This window comes from Aureobasidium pullulans (genome assembly GCF_000721785.1).
Source record: "Aureobasidium pullulans EXF-150 unplaced genomic scaffold scaffold_10, whole genome shotgun sequence".
NCBI classification, from domain to species: domain Eukaryota; kingdom Fungi; phylum Ascomycota; class Dothideomycetes; order Dothideales; family Saccotheciaceae; genus Aureobasidium; species Aureobasidium pullulans.
Genome location: NW_021941030.1, coordinates 976,168 through 1,002,737, shown reverse-complemented (window position 1 = coordinate 1,002,737; position 26,570 = coordinate 976,168). Strand labels below are relative to the sequence as shown.

The following is a 26,570-nucleotide window of genomic DNA, read 5'->3' as shown; positions in this document are numbered from 1 at the left end:
GGCCGGGCAGTTGTGCATGTTGTGATGTCGCGTGCATTAGTGAAGGCAGACGTTGCTGTGACGGCGAGGTAGAGACTGGCGACATGGTCGCACAAGGCGCCTTGTGAACGGGCTCAAGCATAGCTGCAATGTTCATTTTGACGTCGAGGTTCTGCGTCCCCTGGTTTCCGAGAAGAAAAGAGTCAATCGCTTTGATGAGAGGCAGCGGAGGCAGTACGATCTCAAATTGGTAACGTAAAGTCGCGAAAATGGGGCATGCATATAGGACTGCAGGAGTAAAATTGGGAAGATGGGAAACCAAGAATCAGGGAGGAAGGAGACGTAGAAACACTATCATGTATAAAGCCCATCGCTTCGCTTTACCCATAAGGCTAGCCTTTTCTTAGGTGTTGCGAGTTTTGAGATGTGGATCGATCGGAGCTTCCTCCCTGCTGCAGTGGTGTGAAGGAGCCCATCTCCGTTGAGTACTCTTCACTGGGACCTCCCGTGTTTCCGTCCATGACTCTAGCGGAGTCAGCCCCGCCGATGCTCTGGCCCTTAGCACGTTTGCGCACTGACAGCGACGATGGCCATGATCGCTCCGTTTGACTCTGTACTCCATCTCGAGATCCATGTCGTTTACTCGTACACTGTACGCAGTACAGGTGAGCTACTCTTAAACAATCAGCGAGCACGGATCTCCAACAGCAAGACACTCGGAGCTGACAAGCTCAACTCTGGGAGTCACGGCGATTGTCGCAATAATCCACCGTATCAGTTAGGTCACTAGCCGTGTTAACTCTATGATCGACGATCCATGTCAAGATCCAGGTCTGGTGTCGGAGTTTGCTCCCCGTTCAATAGCAATTGCTAGACTTTGTCACGCGAGTAGTTGTACGAGTAAGATGTACGACTCTTGCTACGCCAGAGAAGTCTCTACTAAGAGCATGAGAACCAGCATCTCTCCGCGGGCGACCCTTTTCATCTCGAGGATACCGTGCATTTTTTTCCGCCCAGTCGACCCTATTCTCTGAAAGCGCTCGAGTATCGTGCCAAGCCAATGCACCGTTTGGAGGCTCATCGGACCCAGAGCCCTCTTGAGCCTCCTGTTCCTGCACGAGGTGCAGGGGACTAAGACAATAGACATTGTACCTCGCGCCCTGCCCCTCTAGCCGTTCTGCAGTTTCGAGTTTCTCGTCTCCTCATTTCAGCATACGAACTGCACATGTTCTTTTGGTCGTGCTGTCTGGCATAGGTACATGCCACGGTTCATCGGCATGTCCTTACATCGAGCATGCGGCCTTTCTACTCCGTCTTGGATACAATGGCTGCCAAACCTAGGTATTCGGAGCGGTTTCCGTCGGATCGCAGTCGGTTTTGCTGTTCGACTTCTGATAAGGTTCAGAGAGAACGGCCGGTTGAGGCCTGTGCCAACCTCCGTATGCTCAGATCGCGCGATCTTTTGATCATCGAAACATTCTAGAGTACGGCAAAACAGACAGTAGTGTCAAAGGCCGTCCTTTAGTCAGTAAGTCACGCGCATGGCTGTGCTGGTCCATAAGATCTCTACATGCTTCCAGAATATCATAATCTACGGCATTTTGCTTGTTGGACCATCGTACGACAGGCTGATAGCGAGGCGACAACATGCGAGCGCAAGTCCAAATCAAGCGTAGATCGCTTACGAGGGCGTGAAGGGTAAAAAAATACATTCCTAGGTGGCCGCGAGTCACATTCGAGGCGCACGCGGATGGAAGCAAGTCGTTCGCGGGTCAACTGTTACGACGAAACATGATTTAATTTTATACACGAAGAGTAAGAGTAAGAGTGATGAGGACAGAACAAAAGCCAAAAGAGGATGCAACAATGGTCAAAGATGCGCTGTATAGTTTCATGTCCATGTTATCATGCACGTCCGCATGGAAGGACCGTTAGGTCGTTCTCTCCCATCCACGCTCATTGCTGCTTCTAAGCAAAATCTGCAGCAAACCATCTTATATACCATGGGCGAAGCGCAAGTGATTTACTGTCTCAACGGAGTCTGCGGGCTGTACTACTGCCTCGCAGTACCGGCAGAGACTGGTCTTGGACTAGCCTGCTGCATGACAGGACTCTGATGCTGCATTGCCGATGGTGTCTGTTGTTGCTGCACTGGCTGAGGCGTTACCGAGGAAGCCACGACACCCTGACCGCTGCCCATTCTCGACATCTGCGGTGTAGGCGTTCGACTGTTCGAAGGTATGTTCTGCGATGGATGAGCAGGAGTCATATTCGGACTTGGTGCTGCCATGCCAGGTACTGAATTGGCTTGCGCTACACGTGGGCTGCTATGGTTCTGGCCGGGAGTGCTTTGGTTTTGATGTTGTATTTGATTTTGCTGTGCCAGAGTGCGTTGTCGCATATTTGCAGCGTACTGTTGAGCATTCGGGTTAGCCGGGGTGCCCGGAGTGTTGCTCCCATTGTTGTACTGCTGCGCGTTGCCATTGCCGTTGTTCTGGTGGAAAGCTGCTTGGTTTTGGCTGTAAGCAGGTGGACCATTCGGTACTGAATTAACAGCATGCGAACCGGCGGCAGCACTAAGAGCACTTTGACGCGCCTGCTGATGAGATTGTTGTTGTTGTTGCTGCTGCTGCTGCTGCTGCTGCTGCTGCTGCTGACCATAATGGATCTGTCTCAAACGTTCATTTGCCATCTCCTGAATCTTTTCCACAGAAGCTTGAGGGAATTGTAGCTGGAGTCCATGGCTGATTGATGCGATGGTGTTACCGGAAGCAAGTTGTTGAGGTTGCTGAGATTGGCTCGACGGTGTGGGTGGTGGAGGCATATGCGGAGAGCCAGTAGCGTTACTGTTGGACGTCGACTGATGATTGTGAACTTGCTGGCCAGGAGTACGGACATTCTGCATGCCATTCATTGCGGGCTGACTACCCATCACCCCGTTGGGCGGATGCATACCGCCTGGACTGGAACGGTTCGGCGGGGCCATCTGATATTGTTGAGCACCCATCTTCAACTGATGGGCCTTTTGTGTCTCAAGCACTCTCTGCTGCATGCTTTCTGGAGTTCCGTTTGCCTGTCCGTTGCCAACGGGACGCATATTAGGTTGCATTTGTGCTTGTGGTATGGCACCGCGCATTCCCATTTGCGGCGTATTGATATGAGCACCACTCTGAGCAGCAGCGTTGGAATGCTGGCCGTTCGGCAAGCCTTGATGATTAACTTGTTGAGGTGCACCAGGCTGCCCTTGAGGTGTTTGTCCGGGCCGGTTGTGGGCATTGGCGTTTGGAAGAGGTTGCTGATTAGGCATTTGACCATTGCGTTGCATTTGAGCTTGCTGGAAAAGATGTAAGTATGTGGTTCGCGATGTCGCTGATACATGACATACCCGTAGCATTTGTTCACGATAACGTTCCTGGCGAGCCGCAATCTGAACATCCCGTTCCTGTCGCAATTTACTGAATTCTTGAGGAGTAGGGATGCCGTTCTTTGGGGCTGCGTTTTCGTGCTGCTTTCGCATGTGGGCCGCTTTTTGAGCTGGTAGAAGCGTCAGTCTTGCTTGGATCAACAATTGCTCAGTACGCTCACCTTCTGATTGCTTATGTGCCTGCTGCTCTCTCTTCCTAGCCAACTTGCGCATCGCATCCACCATATGAAGATATCGATTCTGTCTACGTTTGTCAACCTTCAACGGGGTGGTTTTCTTTCGCATAATAGCTGGAGGCTGTCCTGGAGTTTGTGCAAGCTGCGCAAGCTGTGCTTGGTACTTGGCTTCATTGTTGCGATTCGCTCCTTCGAGTCGTTGGTTCCAAGTCTTGAAATAGAGTGTCTTGCGCATCTCATTGGGGAGACTCTCCAGCTCCACCCACCGCTCGAAGCATTCCCATGGAGTACGTCTGTCGGTCGCACTGTTGAACTTGGATGGTAGTGATAGACTGTCTGCAATGAGTGACCAGTTGAACGAATACTCTTTGGCGAGACGACGCAGAGCTTGTTGGTCCTCCTCCGTCCATTGCGATGCCGTTCTGAATTCGTAGAATTGGGAAGAAGGCATCTGAAATTCTGAAGGAGGTCTGAAGGCAGTGTTCTGATGCAATCTGCTCCGCAAAAGCTTGTTCTCGGGTTCAAAGAGCGCCACGTCTGTCTGCTCCGGTTGTAGTCCAGAATCGTCGTGGCTTGCGCGGAGTCTCTTCGACACTGGCAATGAGCTTTCGTCCATGGATTCATCCTCATCTGAGTAGTCATATCTGCTTCTCTTTCTCGACGGTCCACCAACTTCAATCATCATCTTCGCTGTGCAGAACTTCGACACAGCTGGAGTAGAGTGCTTAATAATTGAGTTGACAGGAGTGTTGTCCTCTTCAAAGGGTCTGAGGAGTGGAAGTTCAGCGAGAGCATTGTGCAAAGCCTCGCTGTCTTGGAGATGGAAGGTTTCTTTATCCATGTTGATGGCGGAGAAGAAGGAAGAAGGCACCACTGTCGCATGCTGTGGAGTCAGCGGCATGTCGAAGTCTTCGAGGCCAGATTCGATGTCATTGTCCAACCCGGGCGGAGACTTGGCTCCTTGACTGTGTCTGTCACCATTCGCAATGCTAGACTCGGCAGGTGAGTGTGGTGTCACTGTGTCCTGACGCAGTGCTTCGAGCGATTTGACTCGAATCTGCATCGACTGACGTGTTTCGCCATCAGCCATGACCCAATCTGCACATTGTTCTGCCAGGTACTTGGCTGTCGCTCTCTTGATTTTGCGTTCTTGGCGGAAATCGGTCCTCATCCACTTCATTTCAGCCATGAGATGATCCATGTGGATCTTGGGTGCAGCCGGCTCCGCACATGGCTCCATCTGCCTGAGAGACCAGCGGTTAGCATTCTGAAGTTGGTAAATTCTTCGCAGGATTCGTTGATCCTGCCTCTCGTGGTAGCCAGCAAACTGTTCAGTAGTTGTCACGACCTTGCTAGCCTTTTGCAAGAGCTCATGCAAAGGTCTTCCGTTGGGCGGTTCATGGACCTGTATACGATAAAGTGGCTCCAGATAGTCCTTGGAAAGCTCCGCAGACGCCCCCTTGAGAGCGTTGTATCCTTCGCTTTTCAGTAATGCTGAGCATCTTAGCGAGATCGGCGATTGCGGCTGCTCTTGAACTGGTCTTTGTTGGCGCTTCGAGACTGATGGCTCAGTCTTAACTTTGAGGACATCCCCTGTTGTGTGAGCGCGCTTTGAACCAAACAGTGTTGGTCTAGTCGATTCGTTGAGTTCAGAAGTTGATTGAGTACGAGCGGCAGGTGGAGCGGTGATAACGGTCGAGGTTTCTACCACAGCATTGGCAAGTGCTGGATCTCTCGGGGGCATAATGTTGACGAGTGACGGTCTTGGCGCGCGTTTCTTATGGGAAGCATCTGATGCTGAATCAGAAGGTGACGCCGAGTGAGAAAATGAGGCAGCAATGCGGGCTGCGTCGCGGGCAGCTACTGTCGTGTCGATGGCTTCGGTGAGTTTCACATCAGTCGGTTTTGCGTTCATGGTAGCGTCCCTTGTCGCCTTCGCCGCTTGTTCCTGCTCGAGACGCAACTGAACATCGGGAGAATCGTCATCGTGTCCCAGAGCCTCACGGTAAGCGATTTCCTTCTGTGATTGCAACAACTTGTCGTGCTGCTCCTTGGCCAGAGCTTCTTGGGGCGAGGGCTGTAAGCTGGTAGGCTTGGGCACAGTCTGGCTGGAAGATGCGACATCTTCATCAGTACTGGTTAGGGGCGATGGACCGGTCGGAAGAGGTGTTGTCATAGACGGAGCGCCGATGGTAGATGTTGGCGATGATGCGGTTTCAGGTTGAGGCTTCTCAACTTCTGCAGCATCTCTCCGGCGGGCCTCCTGACGCAGTTGCTTTTCGCGGAAGCGCTCTTCCTGGACTTCTTTGGGTGGAAGGTGAACTGTACGTGGACGATGCCTTTGGCTTTCGCGGCCGGGAGGATTGACTGGCCCGGCATCACGTGAGGACTGCGCCGCAGCATGATGGTCAAGAGTTTCTGGTGAGTTTGTGATAGCGTCTGAATCATTAATAGAGGCCGACTCGTGGGCTTGCTCGTTAGTGATTCCAAGTCCAGTCGAAGCAGGTGTATTCCGGATAGCCAAAGCTTGAATTGCAGGGTTCTGTTCTATTGCGTCTAAGGAGCAAGGCAACAAAGAATCTTGGAAACGAAGACCTCTGTAGAAAAAGGAACTCAATGAGACATGAACAACTGATCGAAAGGTGTATGGCTACTAACCTCGTCAAGTCGGCAGCAGCGAGAAGAGCATCTTCAGAAGGGGTGTGTGGTGGAGAGGGGAGAGAATCATAGTCGAGGTTGAGTGCTGGGGAAAGACCACACTGCTGGGTGATGGATTGGGTAATTTGGTTCAAAGCGCGCAGGCGAGCAGCCCGCTTGGTCAGCGATGCCCTGCGAAAGACAAGTCAGCACAACTCGACAACCACACGACCGGAACAGAAACGGAGCGACTTTCTGCTTTCGCATTGCGAAGGCGAACAGATTGATGTGAATTGCGCCCGTGAAAGATGCAGATCTAAACTCACGCTTTGGCAGTGTTGCGTTCAGTGAGCGGTCCATCTCGCAATTGTGCTAGGGACATAAGTCTGAGGACCGAGCATTCACAGCACCAGTCATTCAACGAATGAAGACAGGTGTGGAAGTATTTCGATGGAAATCTAGAGATGAATATGCGAGTGGATGCGTGTTCCTCGATGGGGAGGCGGTGCGCGATGCGCGTCGACGGCGAGACGACGCCAAGAGCTTTGACCATCCTAAAGCTTCCATGTCCAAACTTTCGACTTTTTTCCCTTCCCATTTCATCACAACTCGACGTATCCACAACACTATTCAGAAATGGTCAAGAGAAAGAGCGAGGATGCGCAGCTGAGCGCTCGGGCCGCCACTGGAAAGAATGCCCGGTTTGCAGAGTCGCCAAAGGTTACGAAGACGAGCAAAAAATCTCAAATCACCAAGCCCACAAAGACATCCACCAAACCTGCCGTCGCAAACAAAGATACCAAGTCCGACGTCGAGCACGAACCCGTCGCTATTCAAATCGTCACCGGATCCTACGAAAGAGTCCTTCATGGCTTTGCTGCGACTGTCTCTGGCGATGTGATTGAGTCCGACAAGTCAGAGGAAGCACAGAAAGAGCCCACATATTCCGATACCTTCTTGTTCGCTGCGCACTCGAGTGCCGTTCGCTGTCTTGCAGTCTCCGCCCCCAATGAGGCACACAAACGAGTGCTTGCGACTGGCAGCACCGACGAACGCATCAACCTTTTCCACGTCTCCACCTCGCCGCCTGTCGTCAGCTCAAAACCTCAACTTCCCACCCTCTCTGCTACAAGCGTCATTGAGAATCCTCGCAACCGCGAACTCGGCAGTTTGTTACACCATGCGCGCAGCGTCAACAAACTACAGTTCCCTACTAGAGGCAAGCTTTTCAGTGCAGCTGATGACAATACTGTGGCAATCTCAAGAACGCGCGACTGGACCGTACTGTCAACAATCAAGTGCCCTATTCCCAAGGCTGTCGGACGTCCCAGCGGAGATACTGCTGGACCTGGTGAAGTGCCTACCGGAGTCAACGACTTTGCGATTCACCCTAGCATGAAGGTTATGGTTACTGTGGGCAAGGGTGAAAGATGCATGAGACTCTGGAACTTGGTCACTGGCAAGAAGGCGGGTGTGTTGAACTTCGACAAGAGCTTGCTTCAAGCTGCAGGCGAGGGACGATACAGCAGCGGAGAGGGAAGAAAGCTTGTTTGGGGTGAGGACGGCGAAGAGTATGTCGTTGGATTTGAGAGAGGTGCTGTAGTCTACGGCATGGTATGTGTTTCATGACCGCGAGGGGAAAGAGAACAAGACGCTGACAGACTGAGCAGGACTCGATGCCAAAAGCAATCATCCGGCCGTCACCACCTACCAAGCTTCACCAGATGCGCATAGTACCAGCCGGCGAGGGAAGAAGCATCCTGGCACTCTCGACAGAGGACGGCAGAATCATTTTCTACGACTTGAAGACGACGGTGGAAGGTGACAAGGAAGACGAGGAGGTACCACAATGCGCAGCGGTAGGTCAGCTGGGAGGCAACCAGGCTGGCTTCACAGGCAGAATCAAGGACTTTGAGGTGTTGCAGCACAAGGCAGGTGCACCTCTGATTCTCGTGACGGGAAGCAGCGACGGCGCAGTCAGGCTGTGGAAATGCAACATGTCGGAGATTTCGGAAGGGGCTGTTGAGGGAGAAGTGCGTCAAGTCGGCACACCGATAGGAACGCACGAGACAGGGCACCGCATCACATGCCTGGTTGCATTCGTGATGGATGGCCCGGCGGAGGCAGCAGACGATGAGGACGAGTTGGCGCAGGGTGTTCCTGAAGAGGCAGGCAGCGATAGCGAAGATGAGTAGATAGGCTGTCGTCGAAACAAGCATACACACCCGATAAGAAGTTGTAAATATCGAGTCACAGCATCTTGAGAGGCTTGGCGTATATCATCGGTTAGCGTTGCCCTAAGCAGAGGGCACCGGGACGGATACGAGACAGCGGCCAGAACGTGCAGGGTCTTCTTGCGTAGGAGCCAGTGACCTCGCATACGGTAATCTGTTTAGCTGATTGTCCCGTCCTCAGGCCCGTCTTTTCTTTGTTGTGAAGACTCTTTTTCCCCATCCACGTCAGACACAGTCGAGGATAGAGCGACCATGTCAGGAAAGAACGGCGGCACCTCACCGCAAGCCATTGGCTCGGAACCCCCACGTTCGACTTCTCCATACGGTGGAGGCTCGCCGTCTCGCAGTTATTCTACCGCGCGACTCGCATCACCCGTACCCTTCGGCACTCCTCCCATCAGACAGATACCGACCCCGCGTCAGCTCGACGGCCAGGACGATGACCAACCCCTGCCTGGAGCGTCATATCCAAGGGGCTCCATCCCCGGGCCCGGCCCCTCATCGCTATCGCAAGCACTGAGGGGGGGATTCGCTGGGAGCCCGCCTCGCTTTGCATCACCCGCCCCGACAGGCTCAGCCTCTGTCTTTCCCGACGATGCTTCATACTCGCAGAGCCCGAATAAGAATGAAGACCTCGAGGTCCTGCGACGACACTTGGTCGGTCCTGCTCAACGCACCTCGCACCAAAACCTACAGGCTTCTTCCTCTTTCCAACGTCCCTCCAATCTCCCCGAAGTTGGCAAATCCGTCGAGAACGGGCCCGGCATAGACGATGATCACTTTTCGAGCCTGCAGCTGCAAGGCGGAGACATGACGAGACACATCTACCGCTACACCGAAGAGCGCGAGCGTGAAGAAGTCGAACGTCAAGCCCGCGAGACTGGCCGTTTGAAGAGAAGTCTGAGTGTCAATCTGCCTCGTTCCAACGAAGAGGATCCAGAGCTCTCCAATATCAAGATGCCAGGTGGTCTGCGCAGAGACTACATTCGCCGCACTGCTGGCTCTCCTGCTCCCGAGGCACGTGTTGCAAGACCAAACTACGGCTCAACTCGCGCCCAAACAGAGCCCCCCGCTCGTCAGCAACCTCAATTTTTGGCAAACAACTTCATCGAGTTTCTCACTCTGTACGGTCACTTCGCTGGTGAATCGCTCGAGGACGACGACGAGGCACTCGGTCCTGACGAATACTTTACCTCCGAGGCTTACGATGATGACGACGACGATCAAGATGGTCGTGAGCGCGAGTGGGGTGAAGACAGCGCTCTGCTGACTCCTGGCAAGCGCAAGCGAAGAAGAAAGGAGCAGGCCGGTAAGGGCAGCCCTGGTGGTGCTGCTCTCCTTCTACTCAAGTCGTTCGTTGGAACAGGAGTTTTGTTCTTGCCTCGTGCCTATCTCAATGGTGGTATGATGTTCAGCAATATCGTCCTCCTGAGCATTGCTCTTCTCAGTTTCTGGTGCTTCATCCTGCTCGTCAATGTCCGTCTCAAGGTCCATGCCTCATTTGGTGACATGGGAGGAAAGATTTACGGCAGATGGTTCCGCAACCTCATCAACTCATCCCTTGTCATCAGTCAGATCGGTTTCTCCTCTGCTTACATTGTTTTTGTCTCGGAAAACCTGCAAGCTTTCGTTTTGGCCGTCACAAAGTGCCGTACTTTCATCGACATCAAGTACATGATTTTGATGCAGATGGTCGTCTTCTTACCTCTCAGCTTGTACCGCAACATCAACAACATTCAGAAGCTTGCTCTGATTGCGGATCTGTTCATCGTTCTGGGTCTTGTTTACCTCTACTACTACGACATCTTGACCTTGGTTGAGAACCATGGTATTGCCGACATCATCCAGTTCAACAAGAATGACTGGACACTCTTCATCGGCACTGCCATCTTCACTTTTGAGGGCATTGGACTTATCATTCCTATCCAATCGGGTATGAAAGATCCTAAGAAGTTCCCTCGCGTCTTGGGAGTTGTCATGGTCGCAGTCACTGTTATCTTCATCTCCATGGGTGCTCTCTCATATGCTGCCTATGGCAGTGCTACCAAGACTGTCATCATCCTCAACATGCCTCAGGATAACAAGCTTGTCAACAGTGTGCAATTCATCTACTCTTTGGCTATCCTGCTCTCGACGCCTCTGCAGATCTACCCTGCCATTGAGATTACTTCTCAGCAGTTGTTTAGCCGTACTGGCAAATACAACCCCTGGATCAAGTGGAAGAAGAATGTCTTCAGATTCTTCATGGTCGCGCTGTGTGCCGTCATCGCATGGGCTGGTGCTGGACAATTGGACAAGTTTGTCGCTCTTGTTGGAAGCTTCGCCTGTATTCCTCTCGTCTTCGTCTATCCTGTAAGTGTCAATACTTCTCACCTGCTCTTCTGGGCTAATATTTTCCACAGCCTCTCATGCATTATCGGGCCGTCGCAACCCGCTCTTGGCAACGCGTGGCCGACATCTTACTCGTTGTCTTCGGTCTCTTCATCATGGGATACACAACTGCCCTCACAGTACTCAGCTGGGCCTCGGGTGGTCCCAAGGAGCCGGGCTACTGTGATGAAAGATAAGCTACAAGTACGAATTTGTCGCCATGTTTCCTTGTTTCTTCGGTACTGCTCACTAGATAGAATATTCATCGCTGAACTTTTCTGTGGGAGCGGTCTCGATTCTTGTAATGGTTTTTGATCGAGATGCGATTTTGCATTGTCTGATGTTGAGATTGAGCATTTGTGGCAGGGAGATTTTGATACATGAACTTTTCCTTCCTCGTTTACATAGCGATACTGATATACAGCCGACTCTACTGTCTTCTGCACGCATGACTTGTGTTTGTCACTCTTCCATTGTCTCGCACCTCATTCTTGGGTTTCACAAGACTCGTCTCGGCTTTTGGTATCATCACCAGCCTGGCAACAGAAGCTTCCGAGCAAAGTGTCAAAGAGATCATCCGCATCGACAAACGCCCAGGTTCTTCAAAAGAAAAAGTAGCATATAGTCACATGGCCTCTATCATGTCTCGACCAGACTTGTCTGTAAGTATTCATGATCATGTTGCTGCTCATTACGGCTCTAAGTATGGGGACAGGGTGCTCCCACTCGCGAAGACATCTGGTTACGTCATTTACTCGGGAAGCTTTTCTAAAAGCCGCTTCCGTCTTGGCCTGCATCTTCGTCACTCGGACGAATGAATGCGCGAAACATTGGTCATCATCAAGATCACAAGTATTACGTGTTAGCAATTGTGCAAAAGATATATATCAGCAGGTTGTGGGGTCAGATTGTTAGAGTACACATGTTTCGTCAGGCCTCGTTTCTCTCAAAGCTTACGACACGTAGTCTCAGTTCTGTTCACACGTCAAGGACGACACGGACAATGGCAACTGCATCCAAGGTACAACTCTCGCTTGGAGAACGGCCCGAGTTTTACCTCAAGAACATCAAACGGGAATCTGCGACTAGGACTTCACACCTGCTACAAGAGAACCACGAAAAGCATCATATCTTCTTCAATCAAAGTGGTTTTCATAACCACATCGCTCACCATCTGCTAACCATTTACTCACTGGCCGCAACTCCCGCACAAATTCAAAAACATTATGACGAAAATCAAGACTATCAAAGACCACCTCAGCCTATTGAGGCAGCCATCGTCAAGGGCATGGAGGATCCATCACAGTTCACGAAGTATCTGGGTAAGGAGCGCTACTACAACGATTATCTACGCTTCTTTCAAAGCGAGATGGACAAGAAAGGCTGGCAGCAAGTTTTGAACGAGTATGTCTTCGCTGGTGATGATCGGGCAGACGACATGTTGGCTCGCATGTTTGCCGGCTTTCTGCATCCCATCATTCACCTCGGCTTTGGCATTGAATTCCACCAACCTGCTATCATTGCGGAGGGTCTCGCTCAAGCCGCCGTCCATGATGTTTGGATGATGCCCTTGTTTGACGGTGCCGAAAAAGCCGCCAAACACCTATCAGGGCCATCAAAGAGCGTTGTGGAGCTCCTGGACATTACGCATGCTGAGAAACGTCTTGCCAAAGCCGCCGATGTCGACGGCAATCGCATCCGTGATGGAATTATGAAGACAGAAACGCAAAGAATCATCGACATTGTATCTCAATATCACATCAGCAGCCCCGCAGAGCTCGAGGAACGCACCGCAGAGATGACAAACGCGGCTGCATACTTCAGCGGTGCAGCTCAACGCCGCGACAAAGCCGTCAAGTTTGACTTCTTCTATATGCATTGCATCAATTCTTCGATCTTCTTCTCGGCTTTCCTCAAGCAAGATTGGCTGAGTGATGCCAACAAAGTTCGCTTACTGGAATGGAAAGTCCGCAACGATATTACTTTATACGCTTCACGAGGCTGCCCAGACCTGCTGATTGATGAGATCTCGAACTACAAGCCCAGCAAACCTTCATCAGAAAACACCGATCCCTGGCACGAGATCATTGAGCGCGTCAAGAACTTCTCGGACGATGGACACGGCTCAAAGCTAGTTAGAGCTTTAGTACACGGACAGCAGATTTGCAAGCCCTATGAGACGAATGAAGACTTCAGAATCAAAGAAGACATGTGGTTGCAGCTTGGTCATATGGCTATCGATTCGGTCGAGGGTGGTGAACCTACATGGGTTCGAAGCGCTGGCTTTGATAGTGCTTGGGAGAAGGTGCCGGACAGACCTCGCGCACAACTTTGAATTACTTCTCAAAAACAGAGCGGATGTCTCTATCTTTTTGAAAAGCATTGGTCTGTCTCAACACTTTTGGCTCATTGGAAAGCACCGTGGGCTCTCACTCACCATCACTCCATCTCCATAGTGAAGGGTATCATACGGCTGTCGAACGTGTCATGGTCCAAAGATCGTCTCCACTGAAGGCAGACAAGGTAGTCAGTTTCGATGGTTGCCGATCTCAAAAGAATCGTGGTCTTTGGCAGTCATGTTTGGCCGGTCTGCTGCCTTCCTTCCAGTTTTGAGTTCCTTCAGAAAGAAAAAGAAAAACAGAAGCTGCAGTTTCTCCTTTGCTCTTACCGCTTGATATCATTTCAATAGTAACTGCCTCCGAGCTCGGGTCGAGGAAAGAACTACCTAGTACACGAAGATTCCATGGACGACCTTTAATGTTTCCCATTGTCCTACCATATAGAGCAACCGGTAACAGCAAACATGGAGGGTATAAGACACCGATCTTGTCTAACCTTCTATCTCACCATCCCATCATCGAATTCAATTTGCCGATCATGGATGATCCTACTTTCATGCTTTTGCAACTGCAGCAGAACGTGCAGTTCTTGAGAACTCACGATGCTCGCTTGCTTACCTGCCTAACGTACGACAAGAACAATGAGCCATACTGGACTTATGCCATTGTCACCTACGACAAGTACGGCAACGTTGAAGATTATCATGACCCTCACGGCGGACTAGCCGAATGGAGCAAGGATCCGTTGGAGATTCTCAAGAAGCTACACTGGAAAGTAGCTGGCTTCGTTGCGAACAGACCGATTCATGATTGCCGTCCTCGACTGAGAACTCTGACCCAACAGCGGGCTGATGAGGCCTCTATCAAATCTAATCCGTCGTCCGATGATTCCAACGCGCAGACGTTCACCGATGCTGAGCCTTACCAACCTCAGAAACTCGGCCCAGCTCACTTCCCTCAACCGTCTCCTATGCTGGGCTCAGAGACTTGGTCTTCCAACAGCATCATGTCACGTGCTAAACCGGTCAACAAGCAGAGAAATGCTGATATCAAGTCTCATCGGCCCCAGAAGCTTGGTCCGTCCCATTTCCCTCAGTCTTCACCTTCATTGGGCTCTGAGACATGGCATCCTCCTAATTTACCCTCGCGTGCCAAACTCTCAGGATCGGCCAACAAGCAGCAGGAACATGCCTTTGGTACAGATGGACCTTCAATTCAGCAACAGATCCAAGCAACCGCCCAGCGTGGTCGGTCTGTCAGATCTGCTGTGAACCAGTCCTACGACAGTCTTGGCAAGGGTGAAATGTCCATGTACTCACAGGCGCATGCTACCGCTCAGCGCGATAAATTTCGCTCAACAAAGAGCAAGCTCCACAGCGAAGAATTGGGGCTGAACTCATCGGCTCTCCAGCATGCAGAAGAATCCCAGATTTCTTTTGCCAATACTGCTTCTATCCCGCATCGTGGAGCAGACCAGCAACAACAATCTCGTGCAAGACATTATGTGTTAGGAGATAATGCCGCACGTCGCGAGATCGTCAGACGCTCTGAAGCCCTTGAAGCCGAAGCACTCTCTCCCTGGATTCGAAACAACTACAATGATCCAGTCGCATCGACCGTCAACACCAAAAACCAGTCAATTCTGCCCGAGCCCCTCACTTCTCACCCTCCTAGAGGCCAGCCCATCTCGATCATGATTGACCGTGAGACGTTCAACATGCAGCAAACAAACCCTGTCGAGTTCGCACACAGAGTCAACCTCGCAAGCCTCGCCATGGCAGGGCAAGCTCACCGTGACCGCGAGCCGATCGCCAGAAGCAAGTATGAAGGTCAAGAATACCTCAATGATGAATCACGCCAGGTAGTTTCAGAAATGGAAAAACACGACGACTTTGACAGTTTCTTCAACGTCTTTACTCAAGCTCGTGATGCCGATCGCCGCACTGCAAGCCAAACTCCCCTGATTCACTTCCCTGGCTCCCCTGAATCCGACAAGACGGTCACTCCTTTCCATACTTTTATGAACGAAGGCTCGATCTCGCGTCGTCGCAGATCAACTCCCACACGCTTTGATCAGGAGATTACCGATCCAGTTCCTCCTGCCGCACCTTTTCCTCCATCTACTTCATGGTACACCTCTCGTGATCCCTCTTACCCTCCTTACCCACCTACCCTTTCTACCTCACGCTCAGAGGCCGCAATGCCTCGCAACATTTCCGCCAGCAGCGAAGCCATCCGCAGAAACTTCTCCACCAGCAACGAAACCTTGCGTAGAAGCACACCTAACGACAATGATGAAATGCCCCTCGAACCTCGCCATCCCTTGCAAACTCAGCAACCCCGTGAAGGTGAGCCGGTGAGTTTTCCCGATTCCTTCCAAACTCTCCAATCATTTTACCACAGCAGGACAGCATGACTGACTTCCATCGTTTGCAGATTCACGTTGAGATTCAGCATGATAGAGATGTTTTCCGCAGAACGGGTCAGATTTTCAGAGTTGTCGGTAGAAAGGTCAGTGAGACATTGAGTGGAAGAAGATTGAGTTCTGTGCCTGATGGGCGCGTGTGATTTTACTGCATACATTGTGAAGAAAAGATGCACCTCACGGAAGGCATGACCGGAACGGAGTGCTGGAAGCGGAAGCGACGAGGCGAAATGATTTGAGAAAGAGCGAACAGTCTTTACAGTCTTGATAGATTCTTCGCCGAATGGAATAAAATTGCTCTACCGCGTTTTGCATACGAATTTTGTTGCACCTCTTGTGGGAAACCTGTGACGAGTTCTCTGAAGATGAAGCTGTGATGTATACATATCAACTGACGACAATCTCATCGCCGACTCTGACCCAAGTCTTGCTTTGCTTCCCACTCAATGCAAGATGAACGCCAAACCAGACCTTGCCCTCACTTCTTCTGGTTTTCGCCAACGTGACGAAAGGTTCCTGCCTCTTCTCTGCTGTTCGTTGGTCTATACACAACATATGGCATCGTCGACATTTGCCCAAAACTTCAAATTTGCCTCCTTTGTTTGGTTCTATTGCTTTTTCCTTTTTACTAATGGAAAGATATGTCCATGTGTCTTCCACATATGGCATTTCGGTTCCAGGCAGAATGGAAGGATGTTGTGCGACAACGATGTTGGCTCTGAAGGTCGATGCCGGCGTTGCTGTTCCTCCTCTTGCTTTAATATCTCTGTTCAATGCGTTGACTGACATCCTGGAGATGCATAATACCGGACTTTCGTTGGAAAAGTGCAATGGCATGTCTTGATCTCCCGCTCCTCGCAGATGCGGTTTCATGTGTCGCAAGGTTGAGTTTGTAGGGAAGCGAGCGAGTTGGCAGGGTACGTCTAGTGCGGCAGTCAAGAAAGCAGAGATGGTCGGATCGGCGTAGATGCGTGCGGCTACGCTGTCACCGCACACGTTTGTCGGCGTAGAGGTTTTGCTCTCCGGTATGAAGCAGCGTGGGTCTGCGGATAGTGGTACGCTGATTTCTGTGCAAGGCGCGTCTTTAAGCCATACCGCGCAGGTGATGCGGAGGAGACCGGCCGCAAAGTCTAGAGATGGGCGTAGCAGAGCCATGCGCGGGTGTTTCTTTTGTGATAATGCGGCTGATGTACCACTGTGAATGATACACCATTGGCGGTCCCAGGCCAGTCCTTGAGGTCTGACCTCCCAAAATGTGTTTTGAGGAATTTGCCAACCCGCGCAGCTCTTGATTGGATAAACCGTGAGGCTCTCGATATGCAATTGTTCTGACGCAGGTATTTCAGCTGACAATATAGGCGAGTCTATCGCGTCAATCGGCGGTGCCGTGGCGTCTACGAAGAATTCGGAAATGAAGGAGATGAACGTGTCGACGTCCTTCAAGGTGCTCATGGCGCCCATACTCGCTCGTATCATACCAGTAGGTTGGCCATTGACAACGTCATCGTTCTCCGAACCGCAACGTTGACCAGACGAGAAATTCTCTTTCATCTGCCACGGCGAAAGATTCAGTGCAGATTGGATGCCACCAGGATTACATAGGCCACCAGTGCGTATGTTGATGTTGCGGACGTGTGCAAGCTTTTCCACCTCGAGATTGCTGACCCATTGCCCTTTACTGTTGCGAAGATTGAAGGCTACAACAGGTCCTTGTGTGGTTCTGTTACCATAGGTAGAAGCAGAATCTTTGTAGATCTGGCATACTGGCTCGTCATTCCCGTGCCGTAATGATTGCAAGGATGAATATAGGCGTTCAGCAAGGAAGGAAGTATGCTCGGAGATGCGCTCCAGAGTGCCGAATAAATTGTGGTGAACAGACAGAGCAGACTTCAGAGCGATGATGCTATGGATGGGCAAAGTGCCGTCCTCGAACTGCTCGTGTATGTGAGCGGACTTGACAGCGTGCCATTGCTCCTTCAATGAGACAACCATGTCAACGGTACCACCTCCAAAGTACTTTCTTTTCTGCAGTGCCCAAGCTGCATCTTTTCTGACGATGAGAGCGCCTAGATCCGGGAAGCCAAATATCTTGTACAAGCTAAGAACTGTAAAGTCAGGAGCCATGTCGAGATTGGCAAGAGACAATGGTGAAGTCGAGAGGAGAGCAGCAGCATCCAGCAAAGTCAGCATGCCTTTACTTCGTACTCGTCCACACCAGTCTAAAGGCAAGCGTCGTCCATTCATGTTGGACTGAGCAGGGTAGGCAAAGAGGCCAAGCCGGTTGTGTGTGTCTTGTCCGCCTCGTTCAATCCATTCTTCAACCTCTCTATCCTCGACAAAGCACCGATGCTCTCTTGCCAGCTCACGCATGCCGACTAGACTGGTGTGTGCATCTCTATGGTATCCATACCAGAAACCTGAGTCGTGTTCACGGAGAGCGTCAGCGACCAGTTTGATGCCTGCCGTTGCATTGGCGACGAAGATGAGGTCAAAGTCGTCGGGATCGGCATCGAAGAAGCGAAGGAGTTGTAGTCGAACATCCTGGACTTGTTGTGTAGATCGTTGCGAAGCCTGAGAAGCAGAATGCGGGTTGCCGTAGAGGTTCGCCATCATGTCGGCCGAGAAGGCTTCGAGGAGCGATTTGCTGTAGAGGGTCGTTCCTGCATGATCGAGATATGTTGCGTCTGGAAGGATGTCAGTTTCAATCTCATCAGAAATCACAGTCATTACAACCTTTGAGCATCGGATATTCAGTCTGCCTCGTGTGCTCAATATAGGCATCGTATTGTGTAGCGTCCATGTTGGAGAGATTATCCATCTTCAGCCAAACTCGTCAGTCACCACGACAGTCTTCTGTCTTATGAATAGATCAGAGCAAGGTGCCATGAGGACAACAAGCGACGACGAGGACAGGCTCGAAAGTCGAAGGTCGAGAATGCGGCGAGCAACGATGGCCCATCGGTCAACTCCGACGAGACAAGACCCTGACAGTCCTGACTCCCTCTCGTCCTTATCGCTCTTATCGCCGCGTTGACTCCGGCATTCCCTGCTTACATAATCACAGTCCGAGCTTCCGCAGCTTCTCTCACCTACAAAAAGGCCTTCGACCCGGCACCCTCTTCAACAAATCGATCAAAACAACAGAGCCTGCCACGACCGGCGCCTATGTCGAGCTCTGGAACCCTTGCTTGCAAGGCAATACCATCTCACAAACATTTCCTCCACGGCGTTGCGTTGCCAGTCCCTCTCTCTTCGGGGAGAGGGGCGTGGCTCTGGAGAACAATTCTCTGGATTTAGGAAGCTGATTCTCGTAATGGTCTTATTAAGTTAGGGCTGTGAGTCTCGGTGTCCAAGAAGGAGTACATATCGATTTTTGTAGTTGGCTTTATCATGCGACGGCAAGTCTGTCGCACCTTTTCCATTGAAGAAAAATTTGCTCTCAACTTTTCACGTCCCTCGTTTCTCAAGATCTTTGTGTTGTTCTATCTCGCATGTGCTCTTTGTCTTCCTGCGAGGTCATCTGTGCAGTGCGTGTGGGGTTTGGAGCTTGAAGTTGGAGTCCGTTATCAACACAACAATGCTTGGGTCACACCTAGAACTTTGCTCTGAGAGAAACCAACCATCCAGCTGCTCGTTCTCAATCCTGGTATGCATCATTACAGAAGTCTTGGGAGGAGCCATTTGGCATCGGTTGTTGATGAATGTAAAATGCTTCTTCTTTTGAACAGCTCAAGAAGGGTATATAGAAAATCGTACAGAACGCTTTTTATGATGCAGAACAAAATCACTCAACCTCTGGCGCCTCGCCATTCTCTATCGTGCCGTTCTCGACAGCCTTTCTGGATACGCGGAACAGCATGGCATGGTTCTTGCCAGCATCCTGCATCCATCGTCCCATCTTGTGCTCTTTGCCGACTGCTGCAACAATGGCCAGACCGTCTTTGCCTCTGTCTCCACGCTCAAATACAGCAAGGTCGTTGATAACACCCTTTACTGTCTTGTTTGACTCTGGCACAGCGTGTATTGAGTCGTCCATGTACATGGCTTCTCCATCAATCAGCTGGTTGTCCTCCACACAGCCGATTGGGCCCAATGCCTCCAGCCTCCTCCTGTCTTCGCTGATTTTCCAGGCTCTGAGTTGACCGTCCCAACTTCCACTGATGATGATGTTGCTGAACGGAACACAGGCGAGTGCGGTGATCCATCTAGGCTGAGGTTCGGTGTAGACGCTGGCATCTGCCGAAGGATCGGCCTCTGCACTGACATCCTCGGGCTTTGGCGGCGGGTCAAGACCGTGTGCAAGGGGTAGCGTAAATACGGCCTTCTTCTTTTGAATATTCCATAACGAGAGAGTGCCGTTGTCGGAACCTGTGATGAATGTCTCGTCGTCGACCATGGTAACTCTGTCGATAGAGCCCTCGTGGAATTCTCTCGGTTGAGGAATGCCTGCTGCTGCATTCTCCTTTCTGTGCTTTGACGAGGCACCGCTACCACCACCACGGAAGACGAGCTGACTCTCCTCGACGACTCTCCAGTATCTCGCTGTCCTGTCTCTGGCTCCTACTGTCACACACAACTCCTGGTTCAAAGCGGAGACATCGGTGACCTCGTCTTGGTGACCGAACAGTGTTTCGACATAGGCCAACTCATCCAGACTCCAGAGCTTGATAGTTCTATCCTTACTGGCCGAATAAAGTTGATTGGTTGTACGGCGGAAGCAGAGCGAAGTGACGGCGTCTCTGTGGTGATGGAAGAACTTCAGGGGCTTGAGAGTTGCGGCGTCCCAGACAATAAGCTTCCTGTCTCTGCCACCAGTCGCCACAAACTTGCCATCGGACGAAGCAGCAACACACAAAATGACATCGGTGTGGTGTTTGAAGTCGAAATCATCTTCTCTCTTTCCATTGCCGCGTGTGTAGATAAGCTTCTTGGGTTTCGTGGGTTGTGTGTGTTTGGAGGAGGCGTCGATTTGCTGGGGCATCTCCCATTTGATCAGAGTCATATCCTTGGAGACGGTGTAGATATAGGGAGCGCAGGTGGCCACACCAGTAAGCGTCTGCGAGTCTGCGCGGAACTGTGAATGCTGGGCGTTCTGGTAATCGTATTCGTCGGCGATCCAGCGGTAGATTTTGCCCTTGCTCTCAGCCGAGTCCTCCTTCAGGCGCTCGCCCATGCGCTCAGCCAAAAGCTCGGCATCAATGTCCTTTGCATCGAAGCCCTCGGAGATGATCTGTTGTCGCGTGTTCTCGAGATATCTTTCTGCCAGTCGTGTTCTCCTTCCTGCTGCATCTTCGCCCTCGAATTCGGACTCTGACGACTCGTCATCAGAATCAGCAGGCGGGCGTGGGCCTACATCATCGTCGTCGTCGAAGTCGCTGCCAGAGACGGAATCATCGCGGGTTTCTCTTCGCTTGGTCGGGCGTGCATTTGAGCGATCGTTTGTGCGTTGGGGTCGTGGAGCGCCAGCTTCGGGTCTCTTTCTCTTCAGAGAGGCAGGCTTGGTGAAGAAGCTCGACATTGTTGGCGTGGCACTGATGTTGCGCCTTGATTGCCTTGCAAATCCAGAAATCTTCCTAAACTTTTTTGCCCGCTGCTCGCGCAAACGCCGAAGCCACGCTTTGGCCTTTTGGCTCACCGCCTTCCCACTTCGGCAACAAGTTGACATCTTGCTGTTGAATGCTCTTTCCGTGACCACGGTTTTTCTTTGCAGAACATGTTTGTATCATTGCTTTGCTGATCTCATCGTACTCGTAAATTTGTCAAGCTCAAAACTTGAAAGCATCTCGATCTTCAATGACCTTCAAGATTTAGTCGCTAGCGACTCAACACAAAGGACAAGACATCTCGGTTCTCGAGTGCCAGGCTGAGCCAGAAAGCATGAGTCGAAATGCTTTCCTTGCGCGTATGGCTTTGGTAAGTTCTTTCCCTCTAGTCAGTCATCGAGACATCTTTCTAGGCCGCAGCCTCATGTCCGCCTTCCTATCATAGTATTCATGTGCACGCACAGAATATATCTCAGCATCATCTTCACAACCATCTCACCAATAAGTAGTCCGAAGAACGAAACTGACAGTGGTCACTAAAGGGCCGGTCACCGTACGAGCCCACTCCGGAAGCTGCAGAATCACCACTTCAACCAACGAGTCCTCGTCAACAACAATACAATGCTCGAGGTGAACCTATCGACCCTCTCACAACTCGGCACAACGAGGCCATGATAGCAGCCAAGAATGAAGTCCTAGCTGCTGTCGGTGTTTGCGAGAAAAAAGACAAACTCATCGATAATCTTGAAGAGGAGTTGATCAATGACAATCAACGCGTCAGATTTACTGATCAGGAATGGAAAATCATCAAAGAGGGTGAGGATGATTACGGCGAACTGATTCGTATGATAGCGGAGACATCCAGGAACGTCTTGACGTGGTGGATCATGAGTTTGCGTAAACGAGTGCAAGTCGGCTTCATCTCGTCGGATCTCAGCTTTGTCGAGATTTTGATACGAGAGCGGGCCAACTTGGCCAGCAATGGAATACTCGGAGCTATTAGATACCTCACTGTCGGTGGGCTCTCGGAAGTGGTTTCCCAACTCATGCTCACATTCGCCGACTGGTACCTAGGCGAATATGTATTGGAACTAAGCAAGAAAGTCATTCGTCTGAAGGCCAGCACCAGAAAGCGTTTCATGCTTCTCAGATGCGTCAACTATGGCTACAAGACTTTGAATGCCTTGGTTCATCTCTCTGTCTATTCGCTGTCTTCCTTCTCATGCCTTCAACAAATTGGCCTCGTTTCTTCAACATCTTTCTTGCCTCCGAGATCTTGGCTGATACCTTGGAATCCTGAATCACCTCTCCGCTGGGCATTATTGAATGCAGATCCAAGTGGAGGTTCAAGGATGAAGGGCTTACTGCTCTCTCCAGCAGCTCTATGGTTGACAATGTCATTGCTCCAACATTCTGCGGCATCGGCATATGGCCATGTGCCTCTATTCGAATACAGCTGTATCCTAGGCCCTCACAACGCAGTTTCTCTACCACAAGCCTCAGACGCCGATGACACCAAGCTTTTGACTCCATTTTCACGATTCAGAAATTGGATTTTGCAGTCTCTAGAATGGGCACCAGTCCCTGCTATTCAGGAGAAGGGGGTCCAAGACTTGATGAGCGATGGCGAATACGGAAGAGAAAGAGAAACACGTCAACGTCAAACAGCGACCAGATATCGCGTCACTGAGCTGTCGACTTTACCTTCCAATCTCCTGGCCTTGAACCTCGACTACCTGATCTGGGCCATCCTTATGCTCCCTCTGGACACGGTACATCTCCGCACTCTGGCATCTCTCTTCCTCTCGAGTCCAACAGCGAGAGATGGAATCGAAGACGGAGTCTCTGCAGGTTTAGTTCCCAGATCTGCAGCAACCAGAACAGGAATGGTGAACAAAGTCGGCTTGTGTCTGGCGTTGGAGTTCACACTCGACACTGCAGTCTGGAGCGGTGCATTCCTTTGGGCGAGATACATTGGCACTTCGAGGTACCATTGGGGACATACCTGAAGTTCCTAGTCAACGTACAAGGCAAACATGTCAACATCAAGGAAGCGGGTTACAAGCAGAAAGGGTATATTCAAAGGTCCATGCTAGCAAATGCACATCGTCTATACGCTCGAAAAACGATCAGAGAAATTCTGTACAAGAAAGGAAAAGAAATATGAAAGGGTTGGGCTCTCTCACACGACCTGTTCGGTCAGACCCCATCTCTTCCAGATGTTTTGCAGCCGTCCTTTGGCTTCGACACTCATGCACAGACTCGGATCCAGCTTCTTTAACTTCTTCTCTCCTAGCAATGATAGAGCGGCAAGACCGAGATATGAGTGGTAGAGATCAGGAAGGTCTCCAGCAATTTTACCGAAGCCGCCAAGAGTCAGATGGACGGTGCGTTCGAGGAGCCAGCGACGTACTGATGCCGTTTGGGGAAGGTGTGATTGGTTGAGGATCTGTGGTATGCAATTAGCCAACGAAGAGAGGATGGAAGGCGAGTATGGGTGTAGAAGAAGGAGCTTACAGAAAGAGAACCATGGACCCAGAAGGCATAACATGTATCTGCAATCTTATTACACCTTCCGTTGAAGCCCGTCCAATCGAGAGCAAAGTTGATCGTCGGACGGCCTTGGTAGTTTATTTCTCCGCGTTTGGACACGAACTTGTCTTGGTAGACGAAGCTGTGTGCGTCGTGGCAGGTTTCAGCCGTGTCTGTTTCATCGCCGTACGTGTCTAGGTCGTCTTCTTCTGATATGGTGGCCGTTTGTCGGGAGACGAGCCACTTTATGAGCAGGCTGGGGTTCGTAAGGGAGTCGTTCGGTGACGATGATGTAGGGAGAGGTGTGTATGGTGGAGAGGGGAGGCGTTTTATGTTTGAAAGGGCACCTACGGCGCAGTAGGTGAAGCCGGCGTGTGCTTCATGGTATGGAGCATCCGAGATGCCACCGTCGTAGGTCTGCTACTGTCAGTATTTTGACTTGCACAATCGTGAAGCGCGTCAACATACCTCAGCACTACGGATGCAGGTGACAAAGTTGTCGACTTCTATGTCTGCTGGTGTTCCTTCTATTTCTCCCTCAACCGTTCCTCGTAGCACATAGCGTACTCCAGTCGCGCAGTATCCAAATCTTGAATCTGTACCTCCGTTGATTGTTCCATTGACGAGTGTTTCTCCAAAACTGCCATCGGGTCGTTGTAGTTGAGTGAGCCATCGTAGAGCCTCTTTTCGATTCACACGACTCAAGTCGTCGTTGAGGATGAGCAACGAGCACAGTGCGAAGAAGGTGGCAGGCAGATTCGCAGGATCCCAGCATTCATTGTCCTTTGTCTTCTGGTCACCGAAGTCTGTGCCAGGGAAAGCGCGGAATCCTCCTTTTTCATGTTGATTCGAGTAAATCCAGTCGATGTAGTCCTTTCGTTGTTCTTCGGTCGTGTTTGTTTCCAAAGTGCCTAGCAAATCCAGACCAGAGAGGGTGAAGAAGGCCAGGCTCATGCGGTTGCTATCATTACTCTGGTATGCCGTCGGCAGGTATGTTTTGAGTGTTCGGAGAAAGTATTTTGTGTGTCTGGACACGTCGAGTTCGGCGTGCGTGGCCATGATGTCTTGGACTTTTGGCATCAAGGGTTTGAGCACGGCAGAGGGCATTTGGTTATGGGAAGGCGCGACTGTTTCCCCAGACCCTGCATCCCTGACACGCTCGACATGATGCTTTCCCTTTATGAAATCACTTATATGAGGCTCAAGCGCTTCCGGAACGCCGCTTCCCTTTCCATGACGCTCACTCCCGGAGGCCTGTGCGCTTGAATCTATCGGGCCCATCCCCTCGATCCAATCATCTACTTCTTGGACAATCCTTCCATCAAGACAATTGCCATCTGGTGGAGGTAGGTCCTATTGAGAAGTTGTGCGAAGTGTATGTAATTCTGGTTTTGCATGTGAACGTGCCCTGTAATTTCTTCGTGCAACTCTGATTTGAGGAAGGAAGCAACAATATCCCAGAGCCAAGAGTTCGCGAATTATTTCTTCTCCTTTGTTATCAAGGACTAGCTTTCGCGTCCAATCGACCGCCATGAAAATGCGACTGTCGATTCATCTCATTCTAGACTGGGATGGCACCTTGACCCGCAAGGACACATTGTCTCTAGTCGGCCAGATCGCATATCACGCCAACCCTTCCAAATCCCTCCCGCCATGGTCCGACTTTGTAACAGGTTACATCAACGACTACACCGACCATACATCCAAATACAAGCCAGCGGTTCTTGGAAGAAAATCTCTTGATCAGGAACGACAATGGTTGGCCAGTCTGGCGCCAATTGAACACAAAAGTGTCGAACGCGTCGAGGCTTCGGGCATATTCAAAGGTGTAAAAGCAAGTCACGTTGATCATGTCGCCAAATCTGCCGTACAAACCGGCGAGGTTCAACTCCGGAGCTCTTGGGATACCTTACTCAGAGGCTTCTTATGCCACCCTTCGAATAAACTCAGTATACTCAGTGTGAACTGGAGTACGAGGTTTATACGACAATCCCTCCTTGCAGCAGCCGCAGAAACCACATGCGCAGAAACACAGAGCTTGACACCGCACATCGAATCCATGGTAATCAATGCGAATGAGATTACGGGTCTTGATACGCCTTCTGGTAGCGACGGCACCTTGTCCAAAGACACAGTCTCTGGTATCCGTACAAGTGCCGACAAACTGTCCCGTATGCCTGCTTCCTGCCAACAATGTTCCAGCACACCTATCCCATTGGCAGACGTGGTAAAGAAAAAGGAGCATGCTGTGGTCTACATCGGTGACTCAGCCACTGACCTTGAAGCCCTTCTTGCTGCGGATGTAGGTATTTGCATTAGAGATGAGGTCATGGGCAGTAGTCAGCAAGAGTTGGCCGATACTCTCGAGAGAATTGGTGTCAAAGTCAGAGACATCAGCGAAGGTGTGCTTCTGCAAGGTACAAACAAGATTCTCTATTGGACAGATGGGTTTGAAAAAGTCGTCGAAGCTTTGGAAAAAATCTGAGCGTAGATGGTAGCGAAGTGAATTGGAAATCCCATGGATATCAAATCTCAGCGCTCTATCTATCATACCAACGCCGAGTTAGACACAGAGAGTTTGTGCAAAACTCCAAATGCGAATAAATAGCTTAGCTACGGCTACAGCAAATTCAAACTGGTCGAACGTATTACACCGTGGGTGTAGAGGCATTGGTCGCAATGATGGAAAACAAGATCAGGGTCACCCCAGCAGAATCCGAACCTGGTCTTTTGTCAAGCGGTTAAATGATAGCCTCAATGTGCCGAATATAAACTTTTATTGTATGCTGTCTACACGGGCAAGAGCGGGTGAGACAGAGGAACACAGGAGAGAGTGAAAAGAGGTGTGTGCAACATCTTCGCACGAGCAACGATCCCCGCGTGTTCCTTTTGCGTCGCGTCAACGCGTTCT

The 26,570-nt window shown here is 50.9% G+C and overlaps 10 protein-coding genes across 10 annotated transcripts; 6 read left to right on the top strand and 4 right to left on the bottom strand.

Moving 5' to 3' along the window:
- Nucleotides 1-1,860: 1,860 nt before the first annotated feature.
- Nucleotides 1,861-6,697, bottom strand: M438DRAFT_346203 (uncharacterized protein). Its single transcript, XM_029905617.1, has 5 exons — nt 6,543-6,697; nt 6,238-6,408; nt 3,565-6,176; nt 3,365-3,513; nt 1,861-3,313 (listed from the first exon to the last, which is right to left on the bottom strand). Exons 1-5 carry the CDS (start codon nt 6,596-6,598, stop codon nt 2,033-2,035), a joined length of 4,269 nt encoding a protein of 1,422 aa, XP_029760323.1. The 5' UTR covers nt 6,599-6,697; the 3' UTR covers nt 1,861-2,032.
- A 152-nt stretch (nt 6,698-6,849) lies between these two features.
- Nucleotides 6,850-8,449, top strand: M438DRAFT_397648 (WD40 repeat-like protein; the record flags this gene model as incomplete). The annotated part of the gene is made up of 2 exons (XM_029909319.1): nt 6,850-7,830; nt 7,887-8,449. The coding sequence occupies 2 exons, from the start codon at nt 6,853-6,855 to the stop codon at nt 8,409-8,411; spliced, it is 1,503 nt and encodes a 500-aa protein (XP_029760322.1). The 3' UTR covers nt 8,412-8,449.
- Nucleotides 8,450-8,650: 201 nt separating this feature from the next.
- M438DRAFT_320112 (uncharacterized protein) lies at nt 8,651-11,271 on the top strand. Its single transcript, XM_029902864.1, has 2 exons — nt 8,651-10,802; nt 10,853-11,271. The coding sequence occupies exons 1-2, from the start codon at nt 8,703-8,705 to the stop codon at nt 11,015-11,017; spliced, it is 2,265 nt and encodes a 754-aa protein (XP_029760321.1). The 5' UTR covers nt 8,651-8,702; the 3' UTR covers nt 11,018-11,271.
- A 552-nt stretch (nt 11,272-11,823) lies between these two features.
- On the top strand, nt 11,824-13,155 carry M438DRAFT_355937 (uncharacterized protein; the record flags this gene model as incomplete). Its single annotated transcript, XM_029907070.1, has 1 exon — nt 11,824-13,155. The coding sequence occupies one exon, from the start codon at nt 11,824-11,826 to the stop codon at nt 13,153-13,155; it is 1,332 nt and encodes a 443-aa protein (XP_029760320.1).
- M438DRAFT_397646 (uncharacterized protein) lies at nt 13,098-15,888 on the top strand. The gene is made up of 2 exons (XM_029909318.1): nt 13,098-15,515; nt 15,596-15,888. Exons 1-2 carry the CDS (start codon nt 13,578-13,580, stop codon nt 15,725-15,727), a joined length of 2,070 nt encoding a protein of 689 aa, XP_029760319.1. The 5' UTR covers nt 13,098-13,577; the 3' UTR covers nt 15,728-15,888.
- On the bottom strand, nt 15,799-18,527 carry M438DRAFT_298127 (molybdenum cofactor sulfurase protein-like protein). Its single transcript, XM_029901975.1, has 2 exons — nt 18,318-18,527; nt 15,799-18,268 (listed from the first exon to the last, which is right to left on the bottom strand). Exons 1-2 carry the CDS (start codon nt 18,400-18,402, stop codon nt 15,972-15,974), a joined length of 2,382 nt encoding a protein of 793 aa, XP_029760318.1. The 5' UTR covers nt 18,403-18,527; the 3' UTR covers nt 15,799-15,971.
- Nucleotides 18,528-19,368: 841 nt separating this feature from the next.
- M438DRAFT_274994 (WD40 repeat-like protein) lies at nt 19,369-21,102 on the bottom strand (the record flags this gene model as incomplete). Its single annotated transcript, XM_029900754.1, has 1 exon — nt 19,369-21,102. The coding sequence occupies one exon, from the start codon at nt 21,100-21,102 to the stop codon at nt 19,369-19,371; it is 1,734 nt and encodes a 577-aa protein (XP_029760317.1).
- Nucleotides 21,103-21,461: 359 nt separating this feature from the next.
- M438DRAFT_397642 (uncharacterized protein) lies at nt 21,462-23,136 on the top strand (the record flags this gene model as incomplete). Its single annotated transcript, XM_029909317.1, has 2 exons — nt 21,462-21,497; nt 21,670-23,136. The coding sequence occupies 2 exons, from the start codon at nt 21,462-21,464 to the stop codon at nt 23,134-23,136; spliced, it is 1,503 nt and encodes a 500-aa protein (XP_029760316.1).
- A 173-nt stretch (nt 23,137-23,309) lies between these two features.
- On the bottom strand, nt 23,310-24,718 carry M438DRAFT_355932 (terpenoid cyclases/Protein prenyltransferase; the record flags this gene model as incomplete). Its single annotated transcript, XM_029907069.1, has 3 exons — nt 23,310-23,576; nt 23,645-24,076; nt 24,128-24,718. The coding sequence occupies 3 exons, from the start codon at nt 24,716-24,718 to the stop codon at nt 23,310-23,312; spliced, it is 1,290 nt and encodes a 429-aa protein (XP_029760315.1).
- A 267-nt stretch (nt 24,719-24,985) lies between these two features.
- On the top strand, nt 24,986-26,424 carry M438DRAFT_298119 (uncharacterized protein). Its single transcript, XM_029901974.1, has 2 exons — nt 24,986-25,034; nt 25,103-26,424. The coding sequence occupies exon 2, from the start codon at nt 25,191-25,193 to the stop codon at nt 26,142-26,144; it is 954 nt and encodes a 317-aa protein (XP_029760314.1). The 5' UTR covers nt 24,986-25,034; nt 25,103-25,190; the 3' UTR covers nt 26,145-26,424.
- Nucleotides 26,425-26,570: the final 146 nt, after the last annotated feature.

Excerpts from the sequence above, each read along its gene's own strand:
- M438DRAFT_346203 (XM_029905617.1), bottom strand. The coding sequence starts at position 6,598 with ATGTCCCTAGCACAATTGCGAGATGGACCGCTCACTGAACGCAACACT. Across the intron at positions 6,177-6,237 it reads GCTGCTGCCGACTTGACGAG|AGGTCTTCGTTTCCAAGATT; the intron begins GTTAGTAGCCAT and ends CTTTTTCTACAG. Across the intron at positions 3,514-3,564 it reads GGCACATAAGCAATCAGAAG|CTCAAAAAGCGGCCCACATG; the intron begins GTGAGCGTACTG and ends CGCTTCTACCAG.
- M438DRAFT_320112 (XM_029902864.1), top strand. The coding sequence starts at position 8,703 with ATGTCAGGAAAGAACGGCGGCACCTCACCGCAAGCCATTGGCTCGGAA. Across the intron at positions 10,803-10,852 it reads CTCTCGTCTTCGTCTATCCT|CCTCTCATGCATTATCGGGC; the intron begins GTAAGTGTCAAT and ends TATTTTCCACAG.
- M438DRAFT_397646 (XM_029909318.1), top strand. The coding sequence starts at position 13,578 with ATGTTTCCCATTGTCCTACCATATAGAGCAACCGGTAACAGCAAACAT. Across the intron at positions 15,516-15,595 it reads AACCCCGTGAAGGTGAGCCG|ATTCACGTTGAGATTCAGCA; the intron begins GTGAGTTTTCCC and ends CATCGTTTGCAG.
- M438DRAFT_298127 (XM_029901975.1), bottom strand. The coding sequence starts at position 18,402 with ATGGATAATCTCTCCAACATGGACGCTACACAATACGATGCCTATATT. Across the intron at positions 18,269-18,317 it reads TGAATATCCGATGCTCAAAG|ACGCAACATATCTCGATCAT; the intron begins GTTGTAATGACT and ends ACATCCTTCCAG.
- M438DRAFT_298119 (XM_029901974.1), top strand. The coding sequence starts at position 25,191 with ATGAAAATGCGACTGTCGATTCATCTCATTCTAGACTGGGATGGCACC.